Here is a 13,870-nt window from a genome sequence, read left to right as displayed (position 1 = left end):
TGCTATTTTCCTGCTTTACAAAAGGCGTGTGTGTGTGTGTGTGTGTGTGTGTGTGTGTGTGTGTGTGTGTGTGTGTGTGTGTACACAGCATCAGAGGAGATACCTTTATCTAGAAGTGTGTGTGTGAATAAATTCCTTGTGTACCTATGGAGCGTTTCAGGTCAGATAAAATCCCTCTTTGCTGTACTCAAACATTTTTAAATGTCATCTACACTTTTGGTTTGGAAAAGACTCCACAGTCTGTTCTTGTTCTTTTTATTTATGAGGATCTTTTTGTACAAATATTTCTCCCAGCTTTACTTTGAAATGATTCTCAGCAGCTTCACATGTGATGATGAAACTGTTGATGTCTTCTCCAATAAGCCTGAGACGCAATGTAGTTCTGCTGATAATTGAATGTAGGGAAAGTGGGTCCTAACATTGGCACAGAAACTCTTTTGAGGTTTTAAAAAGCCTGTTATCCACTATGAAATCCAAGAATGCCACCAATGATGGCTTGATAATGACATTTGTTGCCATAAAATCCCTTTCACTTTCCCTAAATAAATGATCATGGTGTCAAATCATACAGTTTTGACCACATAGAAACTAAATTCCGGCGTCAGAAGCTTCTTTTTTGACACAGAAAGCAGTGAATAGTACATTTGACTTCCCCGTAGCCAAAATCACAAGAACTGATCCAGTGGTTGAAACTCATTGGGAAAATATTGTTTCCTCAGCTGGAAGTGACGGCAATTTTGAAAAGTGGCAAAACTGGCTTTTTGAGAGATGAACAGAGAGTGCTTGTATCCTCGTTTTAAAGATCCACTTTTATTCCTTTCTTTGCGGATAAAGTCGCTCAGACACCCGTCTCAGTCCAGCTGTGAGGTTACCTCAGCACAACAAATAAAAACAACACACAGACATTGTTTTTCATAGATAGTCTCTGGGTAATCGTCCATCTGAAGGAGGGTTGAGTGACGAAGAGGATTCCCACTGAGAGATGCTGGTGATCGAGTCTGAGCAGAGAGGCTCAGCGCTGCCGAGAGAACAGGTTCCTCAGGGCGTTGTTGTAGTTCTTATTAAAGGCAGTGTATATGAGCGGGTTGAAGAAGGAGTTGGAGTACCCCAGCCACAGGAAGATGCTCTTCCAGACGGGCGGGATGTCGCAGGAGCACAGCGGCACGATGAGCTCCGTGATGAAGAAGGGGATCCAGCAAAGTACAAAGACGCCGATCAAAATGCCCACCATCAGCGCCGCCTTTTTCTCCTTCTGCTCGCGCCACGTGTCGCCGTCCGTCTGGAAGGTCACGGTGGCGTGGCGCACGGTAAACACCATCTGAGGCTGCTGGCCTTCATCCTTCACCTGAGGGAGGGATCAGACAGTTGTGAAAAAAGTGCATTGATTCAACAATCAGACACTTTTTTAGTTAAAGCGTCAGACTGAGAAAAAGCAATATCTTTCACAATATAGGCTGCTCCAAAGAAAGCTGAATAGAAGTGGGAATCAACACACACACACACACACACACACACACACATCATTTGTTGTATGACATACATTCTCTCAGTATATTCCAACTTTTTCTATCATAATATATTCGATTTTTTACTCAAATTATTCAAAAACATACCTTTAATTATCCCAAAAAATCCCTCAAATATCCAGATTTATTTTACTTAATATCCCACCTTTTTATACCCTGAAACTCTTCTCACACACACACTCACACACACACACACACACACACACACACACACACACACAGTACCATGTATACATCACTTCAGGGGACATTACGTTGACTTACATGCATTTCCTGGAGACTTATCCTAACCTTAACCATAACCAACACATGCCTAACCCTAACCCTTAACCTTACCCTAACCAAGTCTTCAACCTAAAATTAATGATTCCCCTCATGGGGACCTCCATTTTGTCCCCATAAGGGAAGCCAGTCCCCACACGTGACTCTGTAAACAGATTTAGGTCCCCAAAAGTATAGTAATGATAGACCACACACACACACACACAGAGCATAAAAACGGAGCTGTGTCTTAATCTGCATTTTCCAGCAGCCCATTTCGTGCCATTTCACAAACCCACTGCTTGGCTGGGAGGAGGAGGAAAGAAAGGAAATGTCAATGTTAATCTTCTCACTCATTTGTTGCCGAGCTCAACTCAAGGCTGACTCTATTTCTTCTTATCAGGTGAAGTGTCCCAGGTCGTTCGGCTTTTTATAAAGACGAAGCATCCGGCTAAATGTGTCGGAAGTAAAGAGCACAGACTAACATTTTAAACTCAACATTCAAAGCATCCTGCACCCGGATGGAAGACTCGTCCACTCTGCGGTTTAGTCGAATCAATACCGGTCCGCATGGTCTTAAACTGATAAGACATATGAACCAGGTCCATTTACAGCAGAGGTTGAACGCATAGTGCTGTTGGGATGAACATTGATTGTGGATTGTTTAAGACACTTCCACTCCAGATGGTGCAGCAGCTAAACTGAAGATCTTCATTTTAAATGGACACATCACGCCTAAATACAGAAATACACAAACACCATCTGGTTGCATTATGTTGGAGTGAAGGCATCTAAACAACAGATATCCCCAACATCTGGAAACTGTCATTTTAACAGTGTATCAGTGATGAGGTTGTCTTCAAACTAAGAGTTAGATTCAACCTTAAATGGTCCACAGTGTGCGTCACTCTTTAGTGTCCCCTGGTCTCCCAGCTGTGTGCGTCACTCTTTAGTGTCCCCTTGTCTCCCAGCTGTGTGCATCACTCTTTAGTGTCCCCTGGTCTCCCAGCTATGTGCGTCACTCTTTAGTGTACTCTGGTCTCCCAGCTGTGTGCGTCACTCTTTAGTGTCCCCTGGTCTCCCAGCTGTGTGCATCACTCTTTAGTGTCCCCTGGTCTCCCAGCTATGTGCGTCACTCTTTAGTGTCCTCTGGTCTCCCAGCTGTGTGCGTCACGCTTTAGTGTCCCCTGGTCTCACAGCTGTGTGCGTCACTCTTTAGTGTCCCCTGGTCTCCCAGCTGTGTGCGTCACTCTTTAGTGTCCCCTGGTCTCCCAGCTGTGTGCGTCACTCTTTAGTGTCCCCTGGTCTCCCAGCTGTGTGCATCACTCTTTAGTGTCCCCTGGTCTCCCAGCTGTGTGCGTCACGCTTTAGTGTCCCCTGGTCTCCCAGCTGTGTGCGTCACTCTTTAGTGTCCCCTGGTCTCCCAGCTGTGTGCGTCACTCTTTAGTGTCCCCTGGCCTCCCAGCTGTGTGCGTCACGCTTTAGTGTCCCCTGGTCTCACAGCTGTGTGCGTCACTCTTTAGTGTCCCCTGGTCTCCCAGCTGTGTGCGGCACTCTTTAGTGTCCCCTGGTCTCCCAGCTGTGTGCGTCACTCTTTAGTGTCCCCTGGTCTCCCAGCTGTGTGCATCACTCTTTAGTGTCCCCTGGTCTCCCAGCTATGTGCGTCACTCTTTAGTGTCCTCTGGTCTCCCAGCTGTGTGCGTCACGCTTTAGTGTCCCCTGGTCTCACAGCTGTGTGCGTCACTCTTTAGTGTCCCCTGGTCTCCCAGCTGTGTGCGTCACTCTTTAGTGTCCCCTGGTCTCCCAGCTGTGTGCGTCACTCTTTAGTGTCCCCTGGTCTCCGTTGTGTTTCTGCAGCTTTTAGTAAACGTCTCCTCAAGTTGCTGAAGATGTTTCTTCATGTGGAACCTTTGTGTTTTTATATCTGCATCCTTTCTGAAGCTGTAGCGTGTTTCTGCTAATGGAAATGTTTTCACAAACACAACTGGTGCCAGCTAGCGTAAAACTTCTTTCTGAAACTATACTTGTAATGTTTTCCTGAGAGGTATGGGGTTAAGTTGTGTGTGCATCACCTCACCTGATGCACAATGTGTTTCTGCTGTCTCTACGTCTTAATGTCTTTCAGTGGGTGTTGTTGATGGAGCGGTGCATTAGGTCTATTATCTCTCACATCTCTTGGTGCTTTGACTCCTCGATGTTCGCTGGGAAATGATGAGAACAACATTCGGCTGGGTAATGAGACACGTATAATGCAACCCATAAGTTGCGTGTTTGTCTGTGGAAAACTAATAAAATGTATTCCATTTAATTGCCAGCTACGGGAGTGATTGCCTGTTTAATGAAACTTGACACAGAGTTGGTTAACTACAGCATTTTGAGACTGGGCTGATTAGTTTGATACATTTCAGGCAAATTGATGTTGCACTTGAATAAATAACGAATATCTTGGGGGGGTTTCAAAGTACATGCATTACATAAATGTGTATTTTCGGTTAAATATTTCCATCTTCTGTCTATGTTTGCCAATTTCTTCGACTCTGGGTGATGTTGAAGTCTTTAATAAGGGAAAGAAAAAGGTGTTTGCTTTAAGAATGGTGTAATCTCCATCACTAAGGTGTATTTGGGGATATCCAGATTGCATCCCCCCCCCCATAATGGCAGGTGAAAAGTGGGCGCTGATTCTATTTTCACGGGGGAAATTTCGTGTCGGCTGATTGGAGAAACGCCAAAGCCAGAAAGGTGCTGGAGGTGATATTTATAACCCTCTACCTTCTGCCGACGCACATTAACAAGCTGGCGGTGATGAGCAGGATTGCTGCAATTATTTCGCCCGTATGCTCATGCGTCCGATGCTTATGTTTCCCTGATTGCTGCTGAAATAGCTCATCATGATAAATAATTGCACGGTAACTTGTGGGTCAGGGGCATCAGCCAGAGGAGAAGGAGACATGTTCTGCATGGCCAACAAATCTTAACATAATCAGTCCTTCCAAACAACTCGCTTCTCACAGCGTTTATTCCAGCTGTCTGATAGTATTATCCAAAACCTTGACATCTCTTCCTCCCAGTATGTGTTCTCTGTAAGCTCGACTGTAGTGTGGGCTAATACTTGAAGTGCGAATCTATATTGCCGGTCTGTATGGACAGTCTTAGTTCCCGTTACCCTCACTTCATGCACACTTGGTGTTGGGTTTCACCTCCTCCTGGGACTCTGTTTTATATTCTCTGCACTCCCATCCCTCCTGGATAATGGATGCTGGTCCTCTCTACGTCTTTACATCTCTGCGTCTGATGAGGGCTTCGTCGAACCACTTAGGGGCCGGATTATTTTGAAGTATGGTTCTCATCTTCGCCATGAGCAGTTCTTTCGGAGTCATGAGGGACGCTCTGTGTCACATTAATGCTAATTGTATGTTAGTGAGGGGTGTGTAAGGCATGTACAATGTCTGTGAGAAGTCTTGAGTAATCATCTGATTGCCTCTGTACTGTATATTGCAGTGGCTCTCTTGTTTTCCGGGCAGAAGTGGATGGTGCGTTCAAAAGGAGCCGATATTTAAAGCCCTGTTTTCTGCACACTTTTTGGCAACTTGGTGTCTTTATGTATTTGCACCCATGTTTCCTGGCTGAAACTACAATGCTGCAGCCTAGTGTAATAAGGTTTCAGGGCTCTTATTCTGTCCCATGCTCCACATCGCTTACTTACTGCTCCCAGGTCAGAGCTTTTTTATTCGTAGGGACTTCTTTCACTGACTCAGAGAAACAGTTTCTCCCCCGATGGCCTTTTCTTCCCACATTCTCCACTCTCACTATCTCATGCTGGGCACTTGCCAGGAGCATTGTGCCTTCTCCTCTTCGCTTGGGCAACACTTTCAGCCCCCCTGGCTGGTGGGCCATGTCTCCTGCATTGATTCTCTCTCCGGCTGGCTGTCTCCTCGCTCTCTTCGCTGGTCTCAGCTGTGTCACCTCCTGCACGCTCACTGCTGTCGTTCTTGCTGGTTTATCTACTCTGCTACCGTGTCAAACCATCTGCACGGCAGTTTCAGATATAAGGTTGTAAGGTCTTCAAAGTCATGACTTGATAAACTTTATATTTACATTGTTTTTGAAGCTGCAGCGCAAAAAGTCTCAACTCAAAATGAACTGCAGACAAAGAGCTTTCTACCAACTTTCTCACAGTTTGTTCTATACATGTAGCAGTGATATCTATTACCTAATACCTAGACAAGGGGGAGGATAATGATATTATGATTTCTAATGGTGCATTCACACCGGATGCACAGCGAAGATTTGCCTCTGATTTGATGGTAATGCTCGTATCAAAATGATACCGAAGTAACTACATACTGATTATTAAGAACCAGGAATGAATGCTTTGGCAAGTGTGTCTGCAAGAAAGGTTTAAAATGCGTGTTTTCTGGGTGGAGGTTGGATGAATATAGCATACTGTCTGGTTTGTACACATACTTTTAAAAACAGCCATTTCTGAACAAATATTCCGAACTATGACATCGGTGTGCCATTGCCTTATAATCAAACAATGACAGGCAGAGATATTCAGCTCTGATTTGCTTTCAACCAATAAAATGAAATGTGTTCAAAACCGAAACATTTGTTTTATGTCCGGTATGAACGCACAATAATAATTGATGTCATTTTTGGGCATGTCATGAGTATAATCACCTCAGCCATGGGAGTTATGGTGTTGGTCTTGCGGGTGCCGATGCGAAACTTGGCGGCCTTGTAGATCTTCCAGTAAACAAACAGCACCACGCAGAGCGGCAGGTAAAAGGCTCCGAAGGTGGAGAAGATGGTGTAGGACGGCTCCTGGCTCACCTGGCACTTCATCCCCTCCGTGTAGGTCTCCCCCCAGCCGAACAGAGGCGACAGGGAGATGATGGACGACAGCAGCCAGGTGAGCGCGATCATCACGTTGGAGATCTTTTTACGCGTCTTCAGAGTGTACTCCAGGTGCCGGGTGATGGACCAGTAGCGGTCCAGCGCGATGGCCGTCACGTTCCAGATGCTGGCCGTGCAGCAGAGAACATCGAAGGAGATCCAAACCTGACACAGAACTCGTCCCAGTTTCCACTTCCGGCCGTTGAGCTCATGGACGAGGCTGAGCGGCATCACTAAGGCGGCCACCATGACGTCGGAGATAGCCATGGATGCTACGAGGTTGTGCGGCACACGGTGGAAAGTCCTCACCCTCAGGATGGTCACCAGCACCAGCAGGTTCCACACAAACGTGGCCACCACCAGCATGGCCAGTAACGTGAGAGTGAGCACGCTGAAAACAGAGAAAGGCCGGTAGATGTTTCCCCCGTGGTCGTGACCCCCCAGAGATCCACTGGAGTTGGCTGTCAGTGAGCTGGTGTTAGGGTACGCCATGGTAGCTGCTCAGAGGACTCAGAGGCAGTTTCTGCAGCAGAGAGGTGATGCATCCTGGAGAGAGAGGCGGGAGAAATTGTTTTAAAGATGTGCATTTTCAGATTGGTATTTTGTGACATGTAGGAACTGAGGAAGGAAGGTATGTAGAGCCTATATTGAATATTGCCTTTTCATAAGAGATATCGTGAATGGGGGAAATGTTTTGAGTTATTGTGAATGTTTTAGGGGGAACTAAGGTTGAGGCAAAGCACAATCCCCTGTATTACTGTAATATGTTTATTTCTGAAGAGGATGGTTGTATACAAATATTTTACTGCAAATGTATTATTTTTGATTGATAACCAGAAATGGTGACAATGTAGGCCTCGCTTAAGGGGACTGAGTCGGCCTTTATCGCATGTATCTCGAGAAATAATGATCAAAATGTCAGCAAATTTGGATTCGAAATGCACAGAGAGGCAAAGCATACAATAAAGAAAAAAGTCATCAATAAGTTTGACCAATTTTGTAACATATACTCTTAAACACAGATGAGTTATAGGCAAAAATTGAATAGTTTCAAAATGGTATGTTTATACTTTGATATACTATACTTTTGTCATTAATAAATTAAGGTATCCAATCACTAACTAATTTAATTCATAACTACCAAAGACTGAGGTCTGTTTAATGTTCAAAAAGCTCTTATTGTTCTCATACTGCCTGTGCTGCAGCACCTCTTTTCACCCTCTGTCTGAAACCAGAGCCCAGTCTGCTCTGATTGGTTAGCTGGCCGGCTCTGTTGTGATTGGTCAACCACTTAGGCTAAGGGGGCGGGACATCTCTATCACGTACAATGTGTTGGAGCGGTAGCCAATAGGAGCGCGAGTGGTATGTAGTGATTAGTGAAGTTAACAAAGGGTGCAATGTTCTCTTTTGCATCAGTGATTAGATTAAATGATATATGCTGAAGGTTAAAGATACAGCACTGCTAATAGTTTTAACTTCTGTGTAAATGCACTGTGTATACACTATAGTGATTTTCTCACTATAGTAAAAAGCTCTTGAGTTTTCGAAACAGCCATCAAGCAACCCACCTACAACTTTCAAGTGCAATTTCATCTGCCGCTAAAAAGGCTCCAAAGTACTCTGGAAAATACCATAAATATTCAGTTTCATCAACCCACTGCCGTCCTTTGATTTGCATCAAAGTCAGACCTGTGTTGCAAAGTGAACGGTTTTAAGTGGAGTCTTTGTTGTGCAGTCATACGGGGACCACCTCACTCTCGAATCCAGAGATTCCTCGGTGCAACATCGTGGACTTGTGGGTTTTAAGAAGCTGCATCTATTTTCATTTTAGATAGGAGAGACACAGGGTTGTAGCATTTTGAACATTAAAGCATGGAGACATGTCCCAGTAGAGACACTACATACTGATATACACCTGAACATCAGCAGGAGAGGACTCTTTAAAGTAGAGAAACTACATACTGATATACACCTGAACATCAGCAGGAGAGGACTCTTTAAAGTAGAGACACTACATACTGATATACACCTGAACATCAGCAGGAGAGGACTCTTTAAAGTAGAGACACTACATACTGATATACACCTGAACATCAGCAGGAGAGGACTCTTTAAAGTAGAGACACTACATACTGATATACACCTGAACATCAGCAGGAGAGGACTCTTTAAAGTAGAGACACTACATACTGATATACACCTGAACATCAGCAGGAGAGGACTCTTTAAAGTAGAGACACTACATACTGATATACACCTGAACATCAGCAGGAGAGGACTCTTTAAAGTAGAGACACTACATACTGATATACACCTGAACATCAGCAGGAGAGGACTCTTTAAAGTAGAGACACTACATACTGATATACACCTGAACACCAGCAGGAGAGGACTCTTTAAAGTAGAGACACTAGATACTGATATACACCTGAACATCAGCAGGAGAGGACTCTTTAAAGTAGAGACACTAGATACTGATATACACCTGAACATCAGCAGGAGAGGACTCTTTAAAGTAGAGACACTAGATACTGATATACACCTGATTGTGAGCATAATAGGGCCCCTTTAATAACATAAATCAACTACAAACTTATGAAGTGTTTGTCTAAAATTATGATAACTGATTCACAGAAGAATGATTTTACAGCAGCATCACTGGGGGCAATCATGATTTCATGCCTCGTGTTTTGGAAAGCATATTTAGACGTGCCTGATTTAAGATGGTAATTATAATCATTAATTATAATTTCATACTTAGAAATAAATAAAACTCATGCTTTAGCTGTTCGTGCTTCTAACAATCTTTCATGGATTGTTGATAAATCACAGTTTCTTGAACCAGTTTACCCACAATCTTGAATATAATACCATGTAATAATTCTAGTCCTTGTGGCACTGTAATATAGCGATCTGGGTGACTTTTCTTTTCCCCAGGCCTCTGAGTGCAGTGTAAGTGTCCATAATGAGTGCATATCATTTGTTGAAACAATTGTCTCTGATACCCTTTTCCACTAAAGAGTTTCCAGTGCCAGTTCGGAGCCAGTGCTCGATTTCAAACCAGTTTTTTGTGTTGCAAATTGACTCGAACGTTACTACACAATAATATAAAAACACACTTATATAAATCCAGGCAACACTAACCAGGCATACATGTGGGTTTATACCCTAATTCAATGACCACCCATTTGCCATTATCATCGTTTTGCAAGCAGCGGTATAACTTTCTCTTGTTTTTTTATTATAGCCATGTCAAACTATCATAAGTAAGATCATATTGAAAAATAGCCCGGTAAAATATGCCAGTAGAAAATAGTTTATGCCACAATATTATGCAACAAGTGGTCAGATTAGCTTCGATGGCTATGCTACCAGCACATGTAATACCAGAGAAACATTCACTTTTGGGGATATATACATCAGGGGTTGTGATAATCAGACAGTGAATGAACCACATTGGCAACAAATCTGCCAATCTGTTGTTGTTGTTGTTGTTGTTGTGAGCGGCCCTTTTTCAGTAGAAAAGGGTTATGATTGAGTTTGACTTAAAAAAGCAGGATCTAATGAAAAGGATGATATTCTTGCTGGACTTTTGGCTGCATTAATCAATCAATCAGAACCTCCTCAAAATTCGAAGGATGTTGTGTTGAAAAACTGTTAACACACACAGTACACCCAGTGTGATCGCTCAAAGTGATCTGCACGTTCTCAATCTCATCGAAAGGTAAGCACTGTACGAGTTATGTCCCTGTCAGCGCTGTATTTATGTGACATGTGACACTGTCCCTCAGCATCACAAACCATGCCCTCTATAATCAAAGGGTCCAGCCAAGCACTCTCTGCTCCCTCTTCTCCCAGCGCCTATTAACAAGCCTAATAGCCGTGAAATTTGACAACCGTCGTGTAGGAAACAGGCAATCAAACATCCCCGTACCCTCCCTTAAACAGGGGCTGTCACTCACTTTGAGAAAGACGCATGAGAGAGGAGTGAAGAGACACCCTGACAGACAGGAATCATGCTCTCTGACGTCAAAGCATAACAACTGGATGCATTTCAGAGCGTTTCTTTAGATGCTGAGTGTCAGCTCAGGTCATTCTCTGTCCTGAGACTTGAGTGTCAGACGGTTCACTGCATATCTGCTGCAGAGCCTTGTGGGTATTTTAGTTAACTGTGAGGAATTAAACAGGCACACAGGGGGATTGACATCTCATTAACAATGATAAGGTCGTTCACTTTTGAATACAAGCAGGATTAATAAGGTTATGACAGAGAAACATATTGTTTGCCGAGCTGCAGCAGGGAAGTATTTCCACAAACATTTCATTATAATTAAGGAATTAGCAAGTCCGTAAATAAATCCTCCTTTGCAAGAATGGCACCGATGGAAAATACGATGAATGTTTTTGCATTTTAAATTAAGTTCTCATTGCTGCAAATTAAATCTGCTCAAAGAATAGTCATTTTAATGCATAGCCTACTAGACGATTTTGATTAGTTTCTGCTTCCTCTGCATGCTTTCTTTTTGGCACTTTCTATACGATCATCCGGCTAAAAACAAAGCAGAATCACTGAAGGCTGCAGGTGGAAAGTACACTTTGTACTTTGACAAGTACTTTGACAGCTCGATTCCTTTCTGTCTTTGTGTAAAAATACTAGTAACCTCGTGATTTCACCTGCAGACGATCTCTTTGTGCACAGCTCTTCATTCTGGTACGGTTATACACTCATTTGATATGCAATTTCCCCGAGGCTTTAAAGCTGTGAAATGTAGCAGGTGGAAGCATGGAGAGGTATGTGGATGTGTCCTCTCATATGAGAATAATTAAGGAGCTTGTAATTTAATGGAATCCTCCTGTGCATTCAGCAGCTTTAGCACTTTATCTCTCGATGGGTTGAACATGCTTTTGAATAACATACTCAAAGCAAGCTCCTCTTACTCATTGAGAGAATTGATTCAGAGGTGCATAATTCATTGAAATACACAGTTCCTGCAGAATTAATTAATAATAACTTTAGCGTAAACATATTCCCCTCGGAGCTCACGTGGTCCCATGTGGCTTCCTCTCTGCACTTAGACACATTTGGGGATTTTAATGCACACAAAATCTGTTAGAAATCAGCGATTCACGAACCTACCTCAGTGACAGTTCGGCGTAAAGCAGTCCTCCATGAGATGATGCGTTCTCGGTCTTAACCGCTCCATCGAAATCCACTCCGTGTGTGTGTGCGTGCGTGCATGCGTGAGTGTGTGCGGAGGGACAACACAAACACACTTCGCACTGAGGAAACACAGCCGCTGGAATGAACCACGCACTTATCGCAAAGGGGGGGGGGGGGGATTCCGGTTCAGATGATAAACAGCGCACTTTCTACATGGGAGAAACTCTCTGTCTTTATTCTGCAGAGATCACAGGTTTCCCGAGGAGACACGAGACCTGCTGCTTTATGATGCATGATACCATCAGTGGTGTAAAGTAACTAAGTACATTTACTCAAGTACTGTACTTCTGTGGTGTTCGTTACTCCCCCTTTACTTTGGTTTCTCCCGGTCAAATTGGACCGGTCTGTATGGTTTTAACACAAAATCAACACATTTTATTTAACCCCCTTTTAAGCTGTAAACAATGTCTCAGACTACATGGATAACTGCAGGGAATGTAGAATACATGTATTAAATACCTTTAGTTACTTTACAGATCTGGATGAATGATGTGAAATGTAATCAAGTGTTGAATCAGACTTTAGTTCCACCTGGAGTAAATCCACCAGCTACCCTGCAGTATACAAAGTACTTCAAACTAGCTGCACCTTCACCAGCTTTGAGAACACTTTCATGATCAATTATTATAAAACATATCATATATATTATTCTGAAATGGACCAATCTGCACAACGACTACTTTTACTGTCGCTACTTTCACTATATTTTGATGATAATACTTTTCTACTTTTACTTGAGGAACATTTTGAATGCAGGACTTTTACTGTAACAGAGTATTCCTACACTCTGGTACTTTTACTCAAGTACAAGATCTGAGTAGCCTACTTCTACTTTTACTCAAGTACAATATCTGAGTACTTCTACTTTTACTCAAGTACAAGATCTGAGTACTTCTACTTTTACTCAAGTACAAGATCAAGATCTGAGTACTTCCTCCACCTCTGCTCCCATGGCATTTCCCCTCATGTCCTGCAGATTAATGATCTTTATAGCAAAGTAGTATTTTCAAACCTCAGGGCGACTGATGCACCTTGTTTCACCTGGTGGAGCTTTATTTAGACTTTCCATAAGGACACTTGCTTTGTCCTGAGGAAATCTCCCAGGGTTATTGATTTAATAAAATAAGCATATTCTGCATCTCTCTGCAATAACACTCTGCTTACAGGAAAAGAACACTGTGATTGTTTAGCATCCATGTATACATTATTTATTTAATGTGTTTTCATTTAGTAAACAAATCTATCTTGCCCATGTGTTTTTAATCTTTACCAGCAATAGACATCTGACTATGTAAGACCAGGAGGATGATCTAAAAGGAATTCTGATTGACTTTATAATATCAGACTTTTAACAGTGGCGGTTAGGATCAGAATTGTGTAATAATTTGTTATTAGTCATTATCGCAAAGGAGCCCCTCGACAATCAATCAATCATCAATCAATGTTTATTTATATAGCCCAATATCACAAATGTTACATTAGTCTCAGTGGACTTCACAGTTTGTACAGAATATCAGTATGACAATACGACACCCTCTGTCCTTAAACCCTCACATCGTACAAGGAAACACTTCCAGAGAAACCCCACAGTTTAAAGGGAAAATGGGAGAAACCTCAGGGAGAGCAACGAAGGAGGGATCCCTCTCCCAGGACGGACAGACGTGCAATACAATACTGTAGATGCCGTGTGTAAATTGAAGAGATAATACATTTTACAGCTTAGGTAGACCAAATGTTTGGAAATGCATGTGTGTATAATAAGAAGATGAATCCACGAGGATGTCAGCACTCCTGTGGGAGCCATCAGGGAAGCAGCATGACGAGAGTCAGGCAGGACCGCAGAGACAGGTTCAGCCACGACTCGAAGTCCAGGACTCAGGATAGAGGATCCAGGGCACAGGACCACAGGATCAGCCACGACTCAGGATCCCGGGGTAGATAGACACAAAAAAGAAATTTGGGGGAC

General features: G+C 43.1%; 1 protein-coding gene across 3 annotated transcripts in view; it reads right to left on the bottom strand.

Annotated features, from left to right (window-relative positions):
• The window catches only part of htr5ab (5-hydroxytryptamine (serotonin) receptor 5A, genome duplicate b), a 14,237-nt gene extending 2,304 nt beyond the window's left edge, over positions 1 to 11,933 (bottom strand). The window contains exons 1-3 of one of the 3 annotated variants that reach the window (XM_034236327.1): positions 11,821 to 11,933; positions 6,468 to 7,229; positions 1 to 1,345 (exon numbers count right to left, since the gene is read on the bottom strand). The exon at positions 1 to 1,345 is cut by the window's left edge and continues 2,304 nt beyond it. In XM_034236327.1, coding sequence (XP_034092218.1) covers positions 1,013 to 1,345; positions 6,468 to 7,175 — 1,041 coding nt within the window. In that variant the 5' untranslated portion in view covers positions 7,176 to 7,229; positions 11,821 to 11,933 and the 3' untranslated portion in view covers positions 1 to 1,012. Of the gene's footprint in view, positions 1,346 to 6,467; positions 7,230 to 11,816 lie in introns of all 3 variants that reach the window. The other 2 variants (XM_034236329.1, XM_034236328.1) reach the window with 2 other exon arrangements.
• Between the last annotated feature and the right edge of the window lie 1,937 nt (positions 11,934 to 13,870).

This window comes from Gymnodraco acuticeps, unplaced genomic scaffold, assembly GCF_902827175.1.
Source record: "Gymnodraco acuticeps unplaced genomic scaffold, fGymAcu1.1, whole genome shotgun sequence".
In the NCBI taxonomy this organism is placed as follows: domain Eukaryota; kingdom Metazoa; phylum Chordata; class Actinopteri; order Perciformes; family Bathydraconidae; genus Gymnodraco; species Gymnodraco acuticeps.
This window is presented reverse-complemented; position numbering and strand designations above follow the sequence as displayed.